The sequence below is a fragment of the Telmatherina bonti genome, assembly GCF_933228915.1.
Source record: "Telmatherina bonti genome assembly, chromosome: 10".
Lineage (NCBI taxonomy): Eukaryota > Metazoa > Chordata > Actinopteri > Atheriniformes > Telmatherinidae > Telmatherina > Telmatherina bonti.
The window spans coordinates 1,793,780-1,809,312 of NC_136628.1; the positions used below are offsets into that span (position 1 = coordinate 1,793,780).

Genomic DNA, 15,533 nt, shown 5'->3' on the forward strand with positions numbered 1-15,533 from the left:
ACACACCGTCCTACAGTCACATCACATACTGAGTTAATAACACGCCATCCTACAGTCACATCACATACTGAGTTAATAAGCCATCATCCTATAGTCCCATCACACACACTGAGTTAATAACACGCCGTCCTACAGTCCCATCACACACTGAGTTAATAACACACCGTCCTACAGTCCCATCACACACACTGAGTTAATAATACGCCGTCCTACAATCCCATCACACACAGTCAGTTAATAACACGCCGTCCCACAGTCCCATCACACACACTAAGTTAATAACACACCGTCCTACAATCCCATCACACACAGTCAGTTAATAACACGCCGTCCCACAGTCCCATCACACACACTGAGTTAAAAACACACCGTCCTACAGTCATATCACATACTGAGTTAATAACACACCGTCCTACAGTCCCATCACACACTGAGTTAATAACACACCGTCCTACAGTCACATCACATACTGAGTTAATAACACGCCGTCCTACAGTCACATCACACACTGAGTTAATAACACACCGTCCTACAGTCATATCACATACTGAGTTAATAACACACCGTCCTACAGTCACATCACATACTGAGTTAATAACACGCCGTCCTACAGTCACATCACATAATGAGTTAATAACACACCGTCCTACAGTCCCATCAGATACTGAGTTAATAACACGCCGACCTACAGTCCCATCACACACTGAGTTAATAACACACCATCCTACAGTCCCATCACACACTGAGGAAATATAACACCGTCCTACAGTCCCATCACATACTGAGGAAATATAACACCGTCCTACAGTCCCATCACATACTGAGTTAATAACACGCCATCCTACAGTCCCATCACACATACTGAGTTAATAACACGCCGTCCTACAGTCCCATCACAAACACTGAGTTAATAACAAACCGTCCTACAGTCCCATGACACATACTGAGTTAATAACATGCCGTCCTACAGTCCCATCACACACACTGAGTTAATAACACGCCGTCCTACAGTCCCATCACACACTGCGTTAATAACATGCCGTCCTACAGTCCCATCACACAATGAGGAAATATAACACCGTCCTACAGTCCCATCACATACTGAGGAAATATAACACCGTCCTACAGTCCCATCACATACTGAGTTAATAACACGCCATCCTACAGTCCCATCCCACACACTGAGTTAATAACACGCCGTCCTACAGTCCCATCACACACTGAGTTAATAACATGCCGTCCTACAGTCACATCACATACTTAGTTAATAACACGCCGTCCTACAGTCCCATCACACACACTGAGTTAATAACACGCCGTCCTACGGTCATATCACATACTGAGTTAATAACATGCCGTCCTACAGTCCCATCACACACACTGAGTTAATGACACGCCGTCCTACAGTCCCATCACACACACTGAGTTAATGACACACCGTCCTACAGTCACATCACACACACTGAGTTAATGACACACCGTCCTACAGTCACATCACATACTGAGTTAATAACACGCCGTCCTACAGTCACATCACACACTGAGTTAATAACACACCGTCCTACAGTCATATCACATACTGAGTTAATAACACACCGTCCTACAGTCACATCACATACTGAGTTAATAACACGCCGTCCTACAGTCACATCACATAATGAGTTAATAACACACCGTCCTACAGTCCCATCACATACTGAGTTAATAACACGCCGTCCTACAGTCCCATCACACACTGAGTTAATAACACACCATCCTACAGTCCCATCACATACTCAGGAAATATAACACCGTCCTACAGTCCCATCACACACTGAGTTAATAACACGCCATCCTACAGTCCCATCACACATACTGAGTTAATAACACGCCGTCCTACAGTCCCATCACACACACTGAGTTAATAACACGCCGTCCTACAGTCCCATCACACACACTGAGTTAATAACAAACCGTCCTACAGTCCCATGACACATACTGAGTTAATAACATGCCGTCCTACAGTCCCATCACACACTGAGTTAATAACATGCCGTCCTACCGTCACATCACATACTGAGTTAATAACACGCCGTCCTACAGTCCCATCACACATACTGAGTTAAAAACACGCCGTCCTACAGTCCCATCACACACACTGAGTTAATAACAAACCGTCCTACAGTCCCATCACACATACTGAGTTAATAACACGCCGTCCTACAGTCCCATCACACACACTGAGTTAATAACAAACCGTCCTACAGTCCCATGACACATACTGAGTTAATAACATGCCGTCCTACAGTCCCATCACACACTGAGTTAATAACATGCCGTCCTACAGTCACATCACATACTGAGTTAATAACACGCCGTCCTACAGTCCCATCACACACACTGAGTTAATAACACGCCGTCCTACAGTCATATCTCATACTGAGTTAATAACACGCCATCCTACAGTCCCATCACACACACTGAGTTAATAACACGCCGTCCTACAGTCCCATCACACACACTGAGTTAATAACATGCCGTCCTACAGTCACATCACATACTTAGTTAATAACACGCCGTCCTACAGTCCCATCACACACACTGAGTTAATAACACGCCGTCCTACGGTCATATCACATACTGAGTTAATAACATGCCGTCCTACAGTCCCATCACACACACTGAGTTAATGACACGCCGTCCTACAGTCCCATCACACACACTGAGTTAATGACACACCGTCCTACAGTCACATCACACACACTGAGTTAATGACACACCGTCCTACAGTCACATCACATACTGAGTTAATAACACGCCGTCCTACAGTCACATCACACACTGAGTTAATAACACACCGTCCTACAGTCATATCACATACTGAGTTAATAACACACCGTCCTACAGTCACATCACATACTGAGTTAATAACACGCCGTCCTACAGTCACATCACATAATGAGTTAATAACACACCGTCCTACAGTCCCATCACATACTGAGTTAATAACACGCCGTCCTACAGTCCCATCACACACTGAGTTAATAACACACCATCCTACAGTCCCATCACATACTCAGGAAATATAACACCGTCCTACAGTCCCATCACACACTGAGTTAATAACACGCCATCCTACAGTCCCATCACACATACTGAGTTAATAACACGCCGTCCTACAGTCCCATCACACACACTGAGTTAATAACACGCCGTCCTACAGTCCCATCACACACACTGAGTTAATAACAAACCGTCCTACAGTCCCATGACACATACTGAGTTAATAACATGCCGTCCTACAGTCCCATCACACACTGAGTTAATAACATGCCGTCCTACCGTCACATCACATACTGAGTTAATAACACGCCGTCCTACAGTCCCATCACACATACTGAGTTAAAAACACGCCGTCCTACAGTCCCATCACACACACTGAGTTAATAACAAACCGTCCTACAGTCCCATCACACATACTGAGTTAATAACACGCCGTCCTACAGTCCCATCACACACACTGAGTTAATAACAAACCGTCCTACAGTCCCATGACACATACTGAGTTAATAACATGCCGTCCTACAGTCCCATCACACACTGAGTTAATAACATGCCGTCCTACAGTCACATCACATACTGAGTTAATAACACGCCGTCCTACAGTCCCATCACACACACTGAGTTAATAACACGCCGTCCTACAGTCATATCTCATACTGAGTTAATAACACGCCATCCTACAGTCCCATCACACACACTGAGTTAATAACACGCCGTCCTACAGTCCCATCACACACACTGAGTTAGTAACACACCGTCCTAATGTCACATCACACACACTGAGTTAATAACAAACCGTCCTACAGTCCCATCACATACTGAGTTATTAACACGCAGTCCTACAGTCCCATCACACACACTGAGTTAATAACACGCCGTCCTACAGTCCCATCACACACACTGAGTTAATAACACACCGTCCTACAGTCCCATCACACACACTGAGTTAATAACACACCGTCCTACAGTCACATCACAAACACTGAGTTAATAACACACCGTCCTACAGTCACATCACACACACTGAGTTAATAACACACCGTCCTACAGTCATATCACATACTGAGTTAATAACACACCGTCCTACAGTCACATCACATACTGAGTTAATAACACGCCGTCCTACAGTCACATCACATACTGAGTTAATAACACGCCGTCCTACAGTCCCATCACATACTGAGTTAATAACACGCCGTCCTACAGTCCCATCACACACTGAGTTAATAACAAACCATCCTACAGTCCCATCACACACTGAGGAAATATAACACCGTCCTACAGTCCCATCCCACACACTGAGTTAATAACACGCCGTCCTACAGTCCCATCACACACTGAGTTAATAACATGCCGTCCTACAGTCACATCACATACTGAGTTAATAACACGCCGTCCTACAGTCCCATCACATACTGAGGAAATATAACACCGTCCTACAGTCCCATCACATACTGAGTTAATATCACGCCATCCTACAGTCCCATCCCACACACTGAGTTAATAACACGCCGTCCTACAGTCCCATCCCACACACTGAGTTACTAACACGCCGTCCTACAGTCCCATCACACACTGAGTTAATAACATGCCGTCCTACAGTCACATCACATACTTAGTTAATAACACGCCGTCCTACAGTCCCATCACACACACTGAGTTAATAACACGCCGTCCTACAGTCCCATCACACACTGAGTTAATAACATGCCGTCCTACAGTCCCATCACAGCTACTGAGTTAATAACACGCCGTCCTACATTCCCATCACACACACTGAGTTAATAACAAACCGTCCTACAGTCCCATGACACACACTGAGTTAATAACATGCCGTCCTACAGTCCCATCACAGCTACTGAGTTAATAACACGCCGTCCTACAGTCCCATCACACACACTGAGTTAATAACAAACCGTCCTACAGTCCCATGACACACACTGAGTTAATAACACGCCGTCCTACAGTCCCATCACACACACTGAGTTAATAACACGCCGTCCTACAGTCCCATCACACACACTGAGTTAATAACACGCCGTCCTACAGTCCCATCACACACACTGAGTTAATAACACACCGTTCTACAGTCACATCACACACTGAGTTAATAACACACCGTCCTACAGTCATATCACATACTGAGTTAATAACACACCGTCCTACAGTCACATCACATACTGAGTTAATAACACGCCGTCCTACAGTCCCATCACACACACTGAGTTAATAACACGCCGTCCTACAGTCCCATCACATACTGAGTTAATAACACGCCGTCCTACAGTCCCATCACACATACTGAGTTAATAACACGCCGTCCTACAGTCCCATCACACACACTGAGTTAATAACACGCCGTCCTACAGTCCCATCACACACACTGAGTTAATAACACACCGTTCTAGAGTCACATCACACACACTGAGTTAATAACACACCGTCCTACAGTCACATCACACACTGAGTTAATAACACGCCGTCCTACAGTCCCATCACACACACTGAGTTAATAACACACCGTTCTAGAGTCACATCACACACACTGAGTTAATAACACACCGTCCTACAGTCACATCACATACTGAGTTAATAACACACCGTCCTACAGTCCCATCACATACTGAGGAAATATAACACCGTCCTACAGTCCCATCACATACTGAGTTAATACCACGCCATCCTACAGTCCCATCCCACACACTGAGTTAATAACACGCCGTCCTACAGTCCCATCACACACTGAGTTAATAACATGCCGTCCTACAGTCCCATCACATACTTAGTTAATAACACGCCGTCCTACAGTCCCATCACACACACTGAGTTAATAACACGCCGTCCTACAGTCCCATCCCACACACTGAGTTAATAACACGCCGTCCTACAGTCCCATCACACACTGAGTTAATAACATGCCGTCCTACAGTCACATCACATACTTAGTTAATAACACGCCGTCCTACAGTCCCATCACACACACTGAGTTAATAACACGCCGTCCTACAGTCCCATCACACACTGAGTTAATAACATGCCGTCCTACAGTCCCATCACACATACTGAGTTAATAACACGCCGTCCTACAGTCCCATCACACACACTGAGTTAATAACAAACCGTCCTACAGTCCCATGACACACACTGAGTTAATAACACGCCGTCCTACAGTCCCATCACACACACTGAGTTAATAACACGCCGTCCTACAGTCCCATCACACACACTGAGTTAATAACACACCGTTCTACAGTCACATCACACACACTGAGTTAATAACACACCGTCCTACAGTCACATCACATACTGAGTTAATGACACGCCGTCCTACAGTCACATCACACACTGAGTTAATAACACACCGTCCTACAGTCATATCACATACTGAGATAATAACACACCGTCCTACAGTCACATCACATACTGAGTTAATAACACGCCGTCCTACAGTCCCATCACACACACTGAGTTAATAACACGCCGTCCTACAGTCCCATCACATACTGAGTTAATAACACGCCGTCCTACAGTCCCATCACACATACTGAGTTAATAACACGCCGTCCTACAGTCCCATCACACACACTGAGTTAATAACACACCGTCCTACAGTCCCATCACACACACTGAGTTAATAACACACCGTTCTAGAGTCACATCACACACACTGAGTTAATAACACACCGTCCTACAGTCACATCACATACTGAGTTAATAACACACCGTCCTACAGTCCCATCACATACTGAGGAAATATAACACCGTCCTACAGTCCCATCACATACTGAGTTAATAACACGCCATCCTACAGTCCCATCCCACACACTGAGTTAATAACACGCCGTCCTACAGTCCCATCACACACTGAGTTAATAACACGCCGTCCTACAGTCCCATCACACATACTGAGTTAATAACACGCCGTCCTACAGTCCCATCACACACACTGAGTTAATAACACGCCGTCCTACAGTCCCATCACACACACTGAGTTAATAACACACCGTTCTAGAGTCACATCACACACACTGAGTTAATAACACACCGTCCTACAGTCACATCACACACTGAGTTAATAACACGCCGTCCTACAGTCCCATCACACACACTGAGTTAATAACACACCGTTCTAGAGTCACATCACACACACTGAGTTAATAACACACCGTCCTACAGTCACATCACATACTGAGTTAATAACACACCGTCCTACAGTCCCATCACATACTGAGGAAATATAACACCGTCCTACAGTCCCATCACATACTGAGTTAATAACACGCCATCCTACAGTCCCATCCCACACACTGAGTTAATAACACGCCGTCCTACAGTCCCATCACACACTGAGTTAATAACATGCCGTCCTACAGTCACATCACATACTTAGTTAATAACACGCCGTCCTACAGTCCCATCACACACACTGAGTTAATAACACGCCGTCCTACAGTCCCATCCCACACACTGAGTTAATAACACGCCGTCCTACAGTCCCATCACACACTGAGTTAATAACATGCCGTCCTACAGTCACATCACATACTTAGTTAATAACACGCCGTCCTACAGTCCCATCACACACACTGAGTTAATAACACGCCGTCCTACAGTCCCATCACACACTGAGTTAATAACATGCCGTCCTACAGTCCCATCACACACACTGAGTTAATAACACACCGTCCTACAGTCATATCACATACTGAGATAATAACACACCGTCCTACAGTCACATCACATACTGAGTTAATAACACGCCGTCCTACAGTCCCATCACACACACTGAGTTAATAACACGCCGTCCTACAGTCCCATCACATACTGAGTTAATAACACGCCGTCCTACAGTCCCATCACACATACTGAGTTAATAACACGCCGTCCTACAGTCCCATCACACACACTGAGTTAATAACACGCCGTCCTACAGTCCCATCACACACACTGAGTTAATAACACACCGTTCTAGAGTCACATCACACACACTGAGTTAATAACACACCGTCCTACAGTCACATCACATACTGAGTTAATAACACACCGTCCTACAGTCCCATCACATACTGAGGAAATATAACACCGTCCTACAGTCCCATCACATACTGAGTTAATAACACGCCATCCTACAGTCCCATCCCACACACTGAGTTAATAACACGCCGTCCTACAGTCCCATCACACACTGAGTTAATAACATGCCGTCCTACAGTCACATCACATACTTAGTTAATAACACGCCGTCCTACAGTCCCATCACACACACTGAGTTAATCACACGCCGTCCTACGGTCATATCACATACTGAGTTAATAACACGCCGTCCTACAGTCCCATCACACACACTGAGTTAATAACACGCCGTCCTACAGTCCCATCACACACACTGAGTTAATAACACACCGTCCTACAGTCACATCACACACACTGAGTTAATAACACACCGTCCTACAGTCACATCACATACTTAGTTAATAACACGCCGTCCTACAGTCCCATCACACACACTGAGTTAATAACACTCCGTCCTACGGTCATATCACACACACTGAGTTAATAACACGCCGTCCTACAGTCCCATCACACACACTGAGTTAATAACACGCCGTCCTACAGTCCCATCACACACACTGAGTTAATAACACACCGTCCTACAGTCACATCACACACACTGAGTTAATAACACACCGTCCTACAGTCACATCACATACTGAGTTAATAACACGCCGTCCTACAGTCACATCACACACTGAGTTAATAACACACCGTCCTACAGTCATATCACATACTGAGTTAATAAGACACCGTCCTACAGTCACATCACATACTGAGTAAATAACACGCCGTCCTACAGTCACATCACATAATGAGTTAATAACACACCGTCCTACAGTCCCATCACATACTGAGTTAATAACACGCCGTCCTACAGTCCCATCACACACTGAGTTAATAACACACCATCCTACAGTCCCATCACACACTGAGGAAATATAACACCGTCCTACAGTCCCATCACATACTGAGGAAATATAACACCGTCCTACAGTCCCATCACACATACTGAGTTAATAACACGCCGTCCTACAGTCCCATCACACACACTGAGTTAATAACAAACCGTCCTACAGTCCCATGACACATACTGAGTTAATAACATGCCGTCCTACAGTCCCATCACACACTGAGTTAATAACATGCCGTCCTACAGTCACATCACATACTGAGTTAATAACACGCCGTCCTACAGTCCCATCACACATACTGAGTTAATAACACGCCGTCCTACAGTCCCATCACACACACTGAGTTAATAACAAACCGTCCTACAGTCCCATCACACATACTGAGTAAATAACATGCCGTCCTACAGTCCCATCACACATACTGAGTTAATAACACGCCGTCCTACAGTCCCATCACACACACTGAGTTAATAACAAACCGTCCTACAGTCCCATGACACATACTGAGTTAATAACATGCCGTCCTAAAGTCCCATCACACACTGAGTTAATAACATGCCGTCCTACAGTCACATCACATACTGAGTTAATAACACGCCGTCCTACAGTCCCATCACACACACTGAGTTAATAACACGCTGTCCTACAGTCATATCACATACTGAGTTAATAACACGCCATCCTACAGTCCCATCACACACACTGAGTTAATAACACGCCGTCCTACAGTCCCATCACACACACTGAGTTAATAACACACCGTCCTACAGTCACATCACACACACTGAGTTAATAACACACCGTCCTACAGTCACATCACATACTGAGTTAATAACACGCCGTCCTACAGTCACATCACACACTGAGTTAATAACACACCGTCCTACAGTCATATCACATACTGAGTTAATAACACACCGTCCTACAGTCACATCACATACTGAGTTAATAACACGCCGTCCTACAGTCCCATCACTTACTGAGTTAATAACATGCCGTCCTACAGTCCCATCACATACTGAGTTAATAACACACCGTCCTACAGTCCCATCACACACTGAGTTAATAACAAACCATCCTACAGTCCCATCACACACTGAGGAAATATAACACCGTCCTACAGTCCCATCCCACACACTGAGTTAATAACACGCCGTCCTACAGTCCCATCACACACTGAGTTAATAACATGCCGTCCTACAGTCACATCACATACTGAGTTAATAACACGCCGTCCTACAGTCCCATCACACATACTGAGTTAATAACACGCTGTTCTACAGTCCCATCACACACACTGAGTTAATAACAAACCGTCCTACAGTCCCATCACACATACTGAGTTTATAACATGCCGTCCTACAGTCCCATCACACACACTGAGTTAATAACAAACCGTCCTACAGTCCCATGACACATACTGAGTTAATAACATGCCGTCCTACAGTCCCATCACACACTGAGTTAATAACATGCCGTCCTACAGTCACATCACATACTGAGTTAATAACACGCCGTCCTACAGTCCCATCACACACACTGAGTTAATAACACGCTGTCCTACAGTCATATCACATACTGAGTTAATAACACGCCATCCTACAGTCCCATCACACACACTGAGTTAATAACACGCCGTCCTACAGTCCCATCACACACACTGAGTTAATAACACACCGTCCTACAGTCACATCACACACACTGAGTTAATAACACACCGTCCTACAGTCACATCACATACTGAGTTAATAACACGCCGTCCTACAGTCACATCACACACTGAGTTAATAACACACCGTCCTACAGTCATATCACATACTGAGTTAATAACACACCGTCCTACAGTCACATCACATACTGAGTTAATAACACGCCGTCCTACAGTCACATCACATACTGAGTTAATAACACGCCGTCCTACAGTCCCATCACATACTGAGTTAATAACACGCCGTCCTACAGTCCCATCACACACTGAGTTAATAACATGCCGTCCTACAGTCACATCACATACTGAGTTAATAACACGCCGTCCTACAGTCCCATCACACACTGAGGAAATATAACACCGTCCTACAGTCCCATCACATACTGAGGAAATATAACACCGTCCTACAGTCCCATCACATACTGAGTTAATAACACGCCATCCTACAGTCCCATCCCACACACTGAGTTAATAACACGCCGTCCTACAGTCCCATCCCACACACTGAGTTAATAACACGCCGTCCTACAGTCCCATCACACACTGAGTTAATAACATGCCGTCCTACAGTCCCATCACATACTGAGTTAATAACACACCGTCCTACAGTCACATCACACACTGAGTTAATAACACACCGTCCTACAGTCACATCACATACTGAGTTAATAACACGCCGTCCTACAGTTACATCACACAAACTGAGTTAATAACACGCCGTCCTACAGTCCCATCACACACTGAGTTAATAACACGCCGTCCTACAGTCACATCACATACTGAGTTAATAACACACCGTCCTACAGTCACATCACATACTGAGTTAATAACACACCGTCCTACAGTCACATCACACACACTGACTTAATAACACGCCATCCTACAGTCACATCACACACACTGAGTTAATAACACACCGTCCTACAGTCACATCACATACTGAGTTAGTAACACACCGTCCTACAGTCATATCACACACTGAGTTAATAATACGCCGTCCTACAGTCACATCACACACACTGAGTTAATAACACGCCATCCTACAGTCCCATCACACACACTGAGTTAATAACACGCCGTCCTACAGTCCCATCACACACACTGAGTTAATAACACACCGTCCTACAGTCCCATCACACACTGAGTTAATAATACGCCGTCCTACAGTCCCATCACACACACTGAGTTAATAACACACCGTCCTACCGTCCCATCACACACTGAGTTAATAACACGCCGTCCTACAGTCCCATCACACACACTGAGTTAATAACACACCGTCCTACAGTCCCATCACACACACTGAGTTAATAACACACCGTCCTACAGTCCCATCACACACTGAGTTAATAATACGCCGTCCTACAGTCCCATCACACACACTGAGTTAATAACACACCGTCCTACCGTCCCATCACACACTGAGTTAATAACACGCCGTCCTACAGTCCCATCACACACACTGAGTTAATAACACGCCGTCCTACAGTCACATCACATACTGAGTTAATAACACACCGTCCCACAGTCACATCACATACTGAGTTAATAACACGCCGTCCTACAGTCACATCACACACACTGAGTTAATAAAACACCGTCCTACAGTCCCATCACACACTGAGTTAATAATACGCCGTCCTACAGTCACATCACATACTGAGGTAATAACACGCCGTCCTACAGTCCCATCACACACACTGAGTTAATAACACACCGTCCTACAGTCACATCACATACTGAGTTAATAACACGCCGTCCTACAGTCACATCACACACACTGAGTTAATAAAACACCGTCCTACAGTCATATCACACACTGAGTTAATAACACGCCGTCCTACAGTCCCATCACATACTTAGTTAATAACACGCCGTCCTACAGTCACATCACACACACTGAGTTAATAACACGCCGTCCTACAGTCCCATCACACACACTGAGTTAATGATACGCCGTCCTACAGTCACATCACACACACTGAGTTAATAACACGCCGTCCTACAGTCCCATCACACACTGAGTTAATGATACGCCGTCCTACAGTCACATCACATACTGAGTTAATAACACGCCATCCTACAGTCCCATCACACACACTGAGTTAATAACACACCGTCCTACAGTCCCATCACACATACTGAGTTAATAACACGCCGTCCTACAGTCACATCACATACTGAGTTAATAACACGCCGTCCTACAGTCCCATCACACACACTGAGTTAATAACACACCGTCCTACAGTCCCATCACACACACTGAGTTAATAACACGCCGTCCTACAGTCACATCACATACTGAGTTAATAACACACCGTCCTACAGTCACATCACATACTGAGTTAATAACACACCGTCCTACAGTCACATCACATACTGAGTTAGTAACACACCGTCCTACAGTCATATCACACACTGAGTTAATAATACGCCGTCCTACAGTCACATCACACACACTGAGTTAATAACACGCCATCCTACAGTCCCATCACACACACTGAGTTAATAACACGCCGTCCTACAGTCCCATCACACATACTGAGTTAATAACACGCCGTCCTACAGTCACATCACATACTGAGTTAATAACACGCCGTCCTACAGTCCCATCACACACACTGAGTTAATAACACACCGTCCTACAGTCCCATCACACACACTGAGTTAATAACACGCCGTCCTACAGTCACATCACATACTGAGTTAATAACACACCGTCCTACAGTCACATCACATACTGAGTTAATAACACACCGTCCTACAGTCACATCACATACTGAGTTAGTAACACACCGTCCTACAGTCATATCACACACTGAGTTAATAATACGCCGTCCTACAGTCACATCACACACACTGAGTTAATAACACGCCATCCTACAGTCCCATCACACACACTGAGTTAATAACACGCCGTCCTACAGTCCCATCACACACACTGAGTTAATAACACACCGTCCTACAGTCCCATCACACACTGAGTTAATAATACGCCGTCCTACAGTCCCATCACACACACTGAGTTAATAACACACCGTCCTACCGTCCCATCACACACTGAGTTAATAACACGCCGTCCTACAGTCCCATCACACACACTGAGTTAATAACACACCGTCCTACAGTCCCATCACACACACTGAGTTAATAACACACCGTCCTACAGTCCCATCACACACTGAGTTAATAACACGCCGTCCTACAGTCCCATCACACACACTGAGTTAATAACACGCCGTCCTACAGTCACATCACATACTGAGTTAATAACACACCGTCCTACAGTCACATCACATACTGAGTTAATAACACGCCGTCCTACAGTCACATCACACACACTGAGTTAATAAAACACCGTCCTACAGTCCCATCACACACTGAGTTAATAATACGCCGTCCTACAGTCACATCACATACTGAGGTAATAACACGCCGTCCTACAGTCCCATCACATACTTAGTTAATAACACGCCGTCCTACAGTCCCATCACACACTGAGTTAATGATACGCCGTCCTACAGTCACATCACATACTGAGTTAATGATACGCCGTCCTACAGTCACATCACATACTGAGTAAATAACACGCCGTCCTACAGTCACATCACATACTGAGTTAATAACACACCGTCCTACAGTCACATCACATACTGAGTTAATAACACACCGTCCTACAGTCACATCACACACACTGAGTTAATAACACGCCATCCTACAGTCCCATCACACACACTGAGTTAATAACACGCCGTCCTACAGTCCCATCACACACACTGAGTTAATAACACACCGTCCTACAGTCCCATCACACACACTGAGTTAATAACACACCGTCCTACAGTCCCATCACACACACTGAGTTAATAACACGCCGTCCTACAGTCACATCACATACTGAGTTAATAACACACCGTCCTACAGTCACATCACATACTGAGTTAATAACACACCGTCCTACAGTCACATCACACACACTGAGTTAATAACACGCCGTCCTACAGTCCCATCACACACTGAGTTAATAACACGCCGTCCTACGGTCACATCACACACTGAGTTAATAACACGCCGTCCTACAGTCCCATCACACACTGAGTTAATAACACGCCGTCCTACAGTCCCATCACACACTGAGTTAATAACATGCCGTCCTGTTTCCACAGGTCCACCTCAGAACGGAGCGTCTCCACAGCAGCTGGAGAGAAGGTCTGTCTTCATTACATTGATATTCATTCTGAAAATCTCTGAATATGCTTGAAGACAAACCTCCGAAAGTAAACACGACAAACACTAAATGACTGTTTCACCTGCAGACACACACTGAGTGACTGTTTCACCTGCAGACACACACTGAATGACTGTTTCACCTGCAGAAACACACTGAGTGACTGTTTCACCTGCAGAAACACACTGAGTGACTGTGTCACCTGCAGAAACACACTGAATGACTGTTTCACCTGCAGAAACACACTGAGTGACTGTTTCACCTGCAGAAACACACTGAGTGACTGTTTCACCTGCAGAAACACACTGAGTGACTGTTTCACCTGCAGAAACACACTGAGTGACTGTTTCACCTGCAGAAACACACTGAATGACTGTTTCACCTGCAGACACACACTGAATGACTGTTTCACCTGCAGAAACACACTGAATGACTGTTTCACCTGCAGAAACACACTGAGTGACTGTGTCACCTGCAGAAACACACTGAATGACTGTTTCACCTGCAGAAACACACTGAATGACTGTTTCACCTGCAGAAACACACTGAATGACTGTTTCACCTGCAGAAACACACTGAGTGACTGTTT

The 15,533-nt window shown here is 45.1% G+C and overlaps 1 protein-coding gene across 1 annotated transcript in view; it reads left to right on the forward strand.

The window, feature by feature from the left end:
- The window catches only part of LOC306761178 (uncharacterized protein), a 116,470-nt gene that overhangs the window by 87,717 nt on the left and 13,220 nt on the right, over positions 1-15,533 (forward strand). Inside the window, exon 4 of the mRNA XM_079247276.1 lies at positions 14,883-14,925. Within this exon, the coding sequence (XP_079103402.1) occupies positions 14,883-14,925 (43 nt within the window). The remainder of the gene's footprint in view (positions 1-14,882; positions 14,926-15,533) is intronic.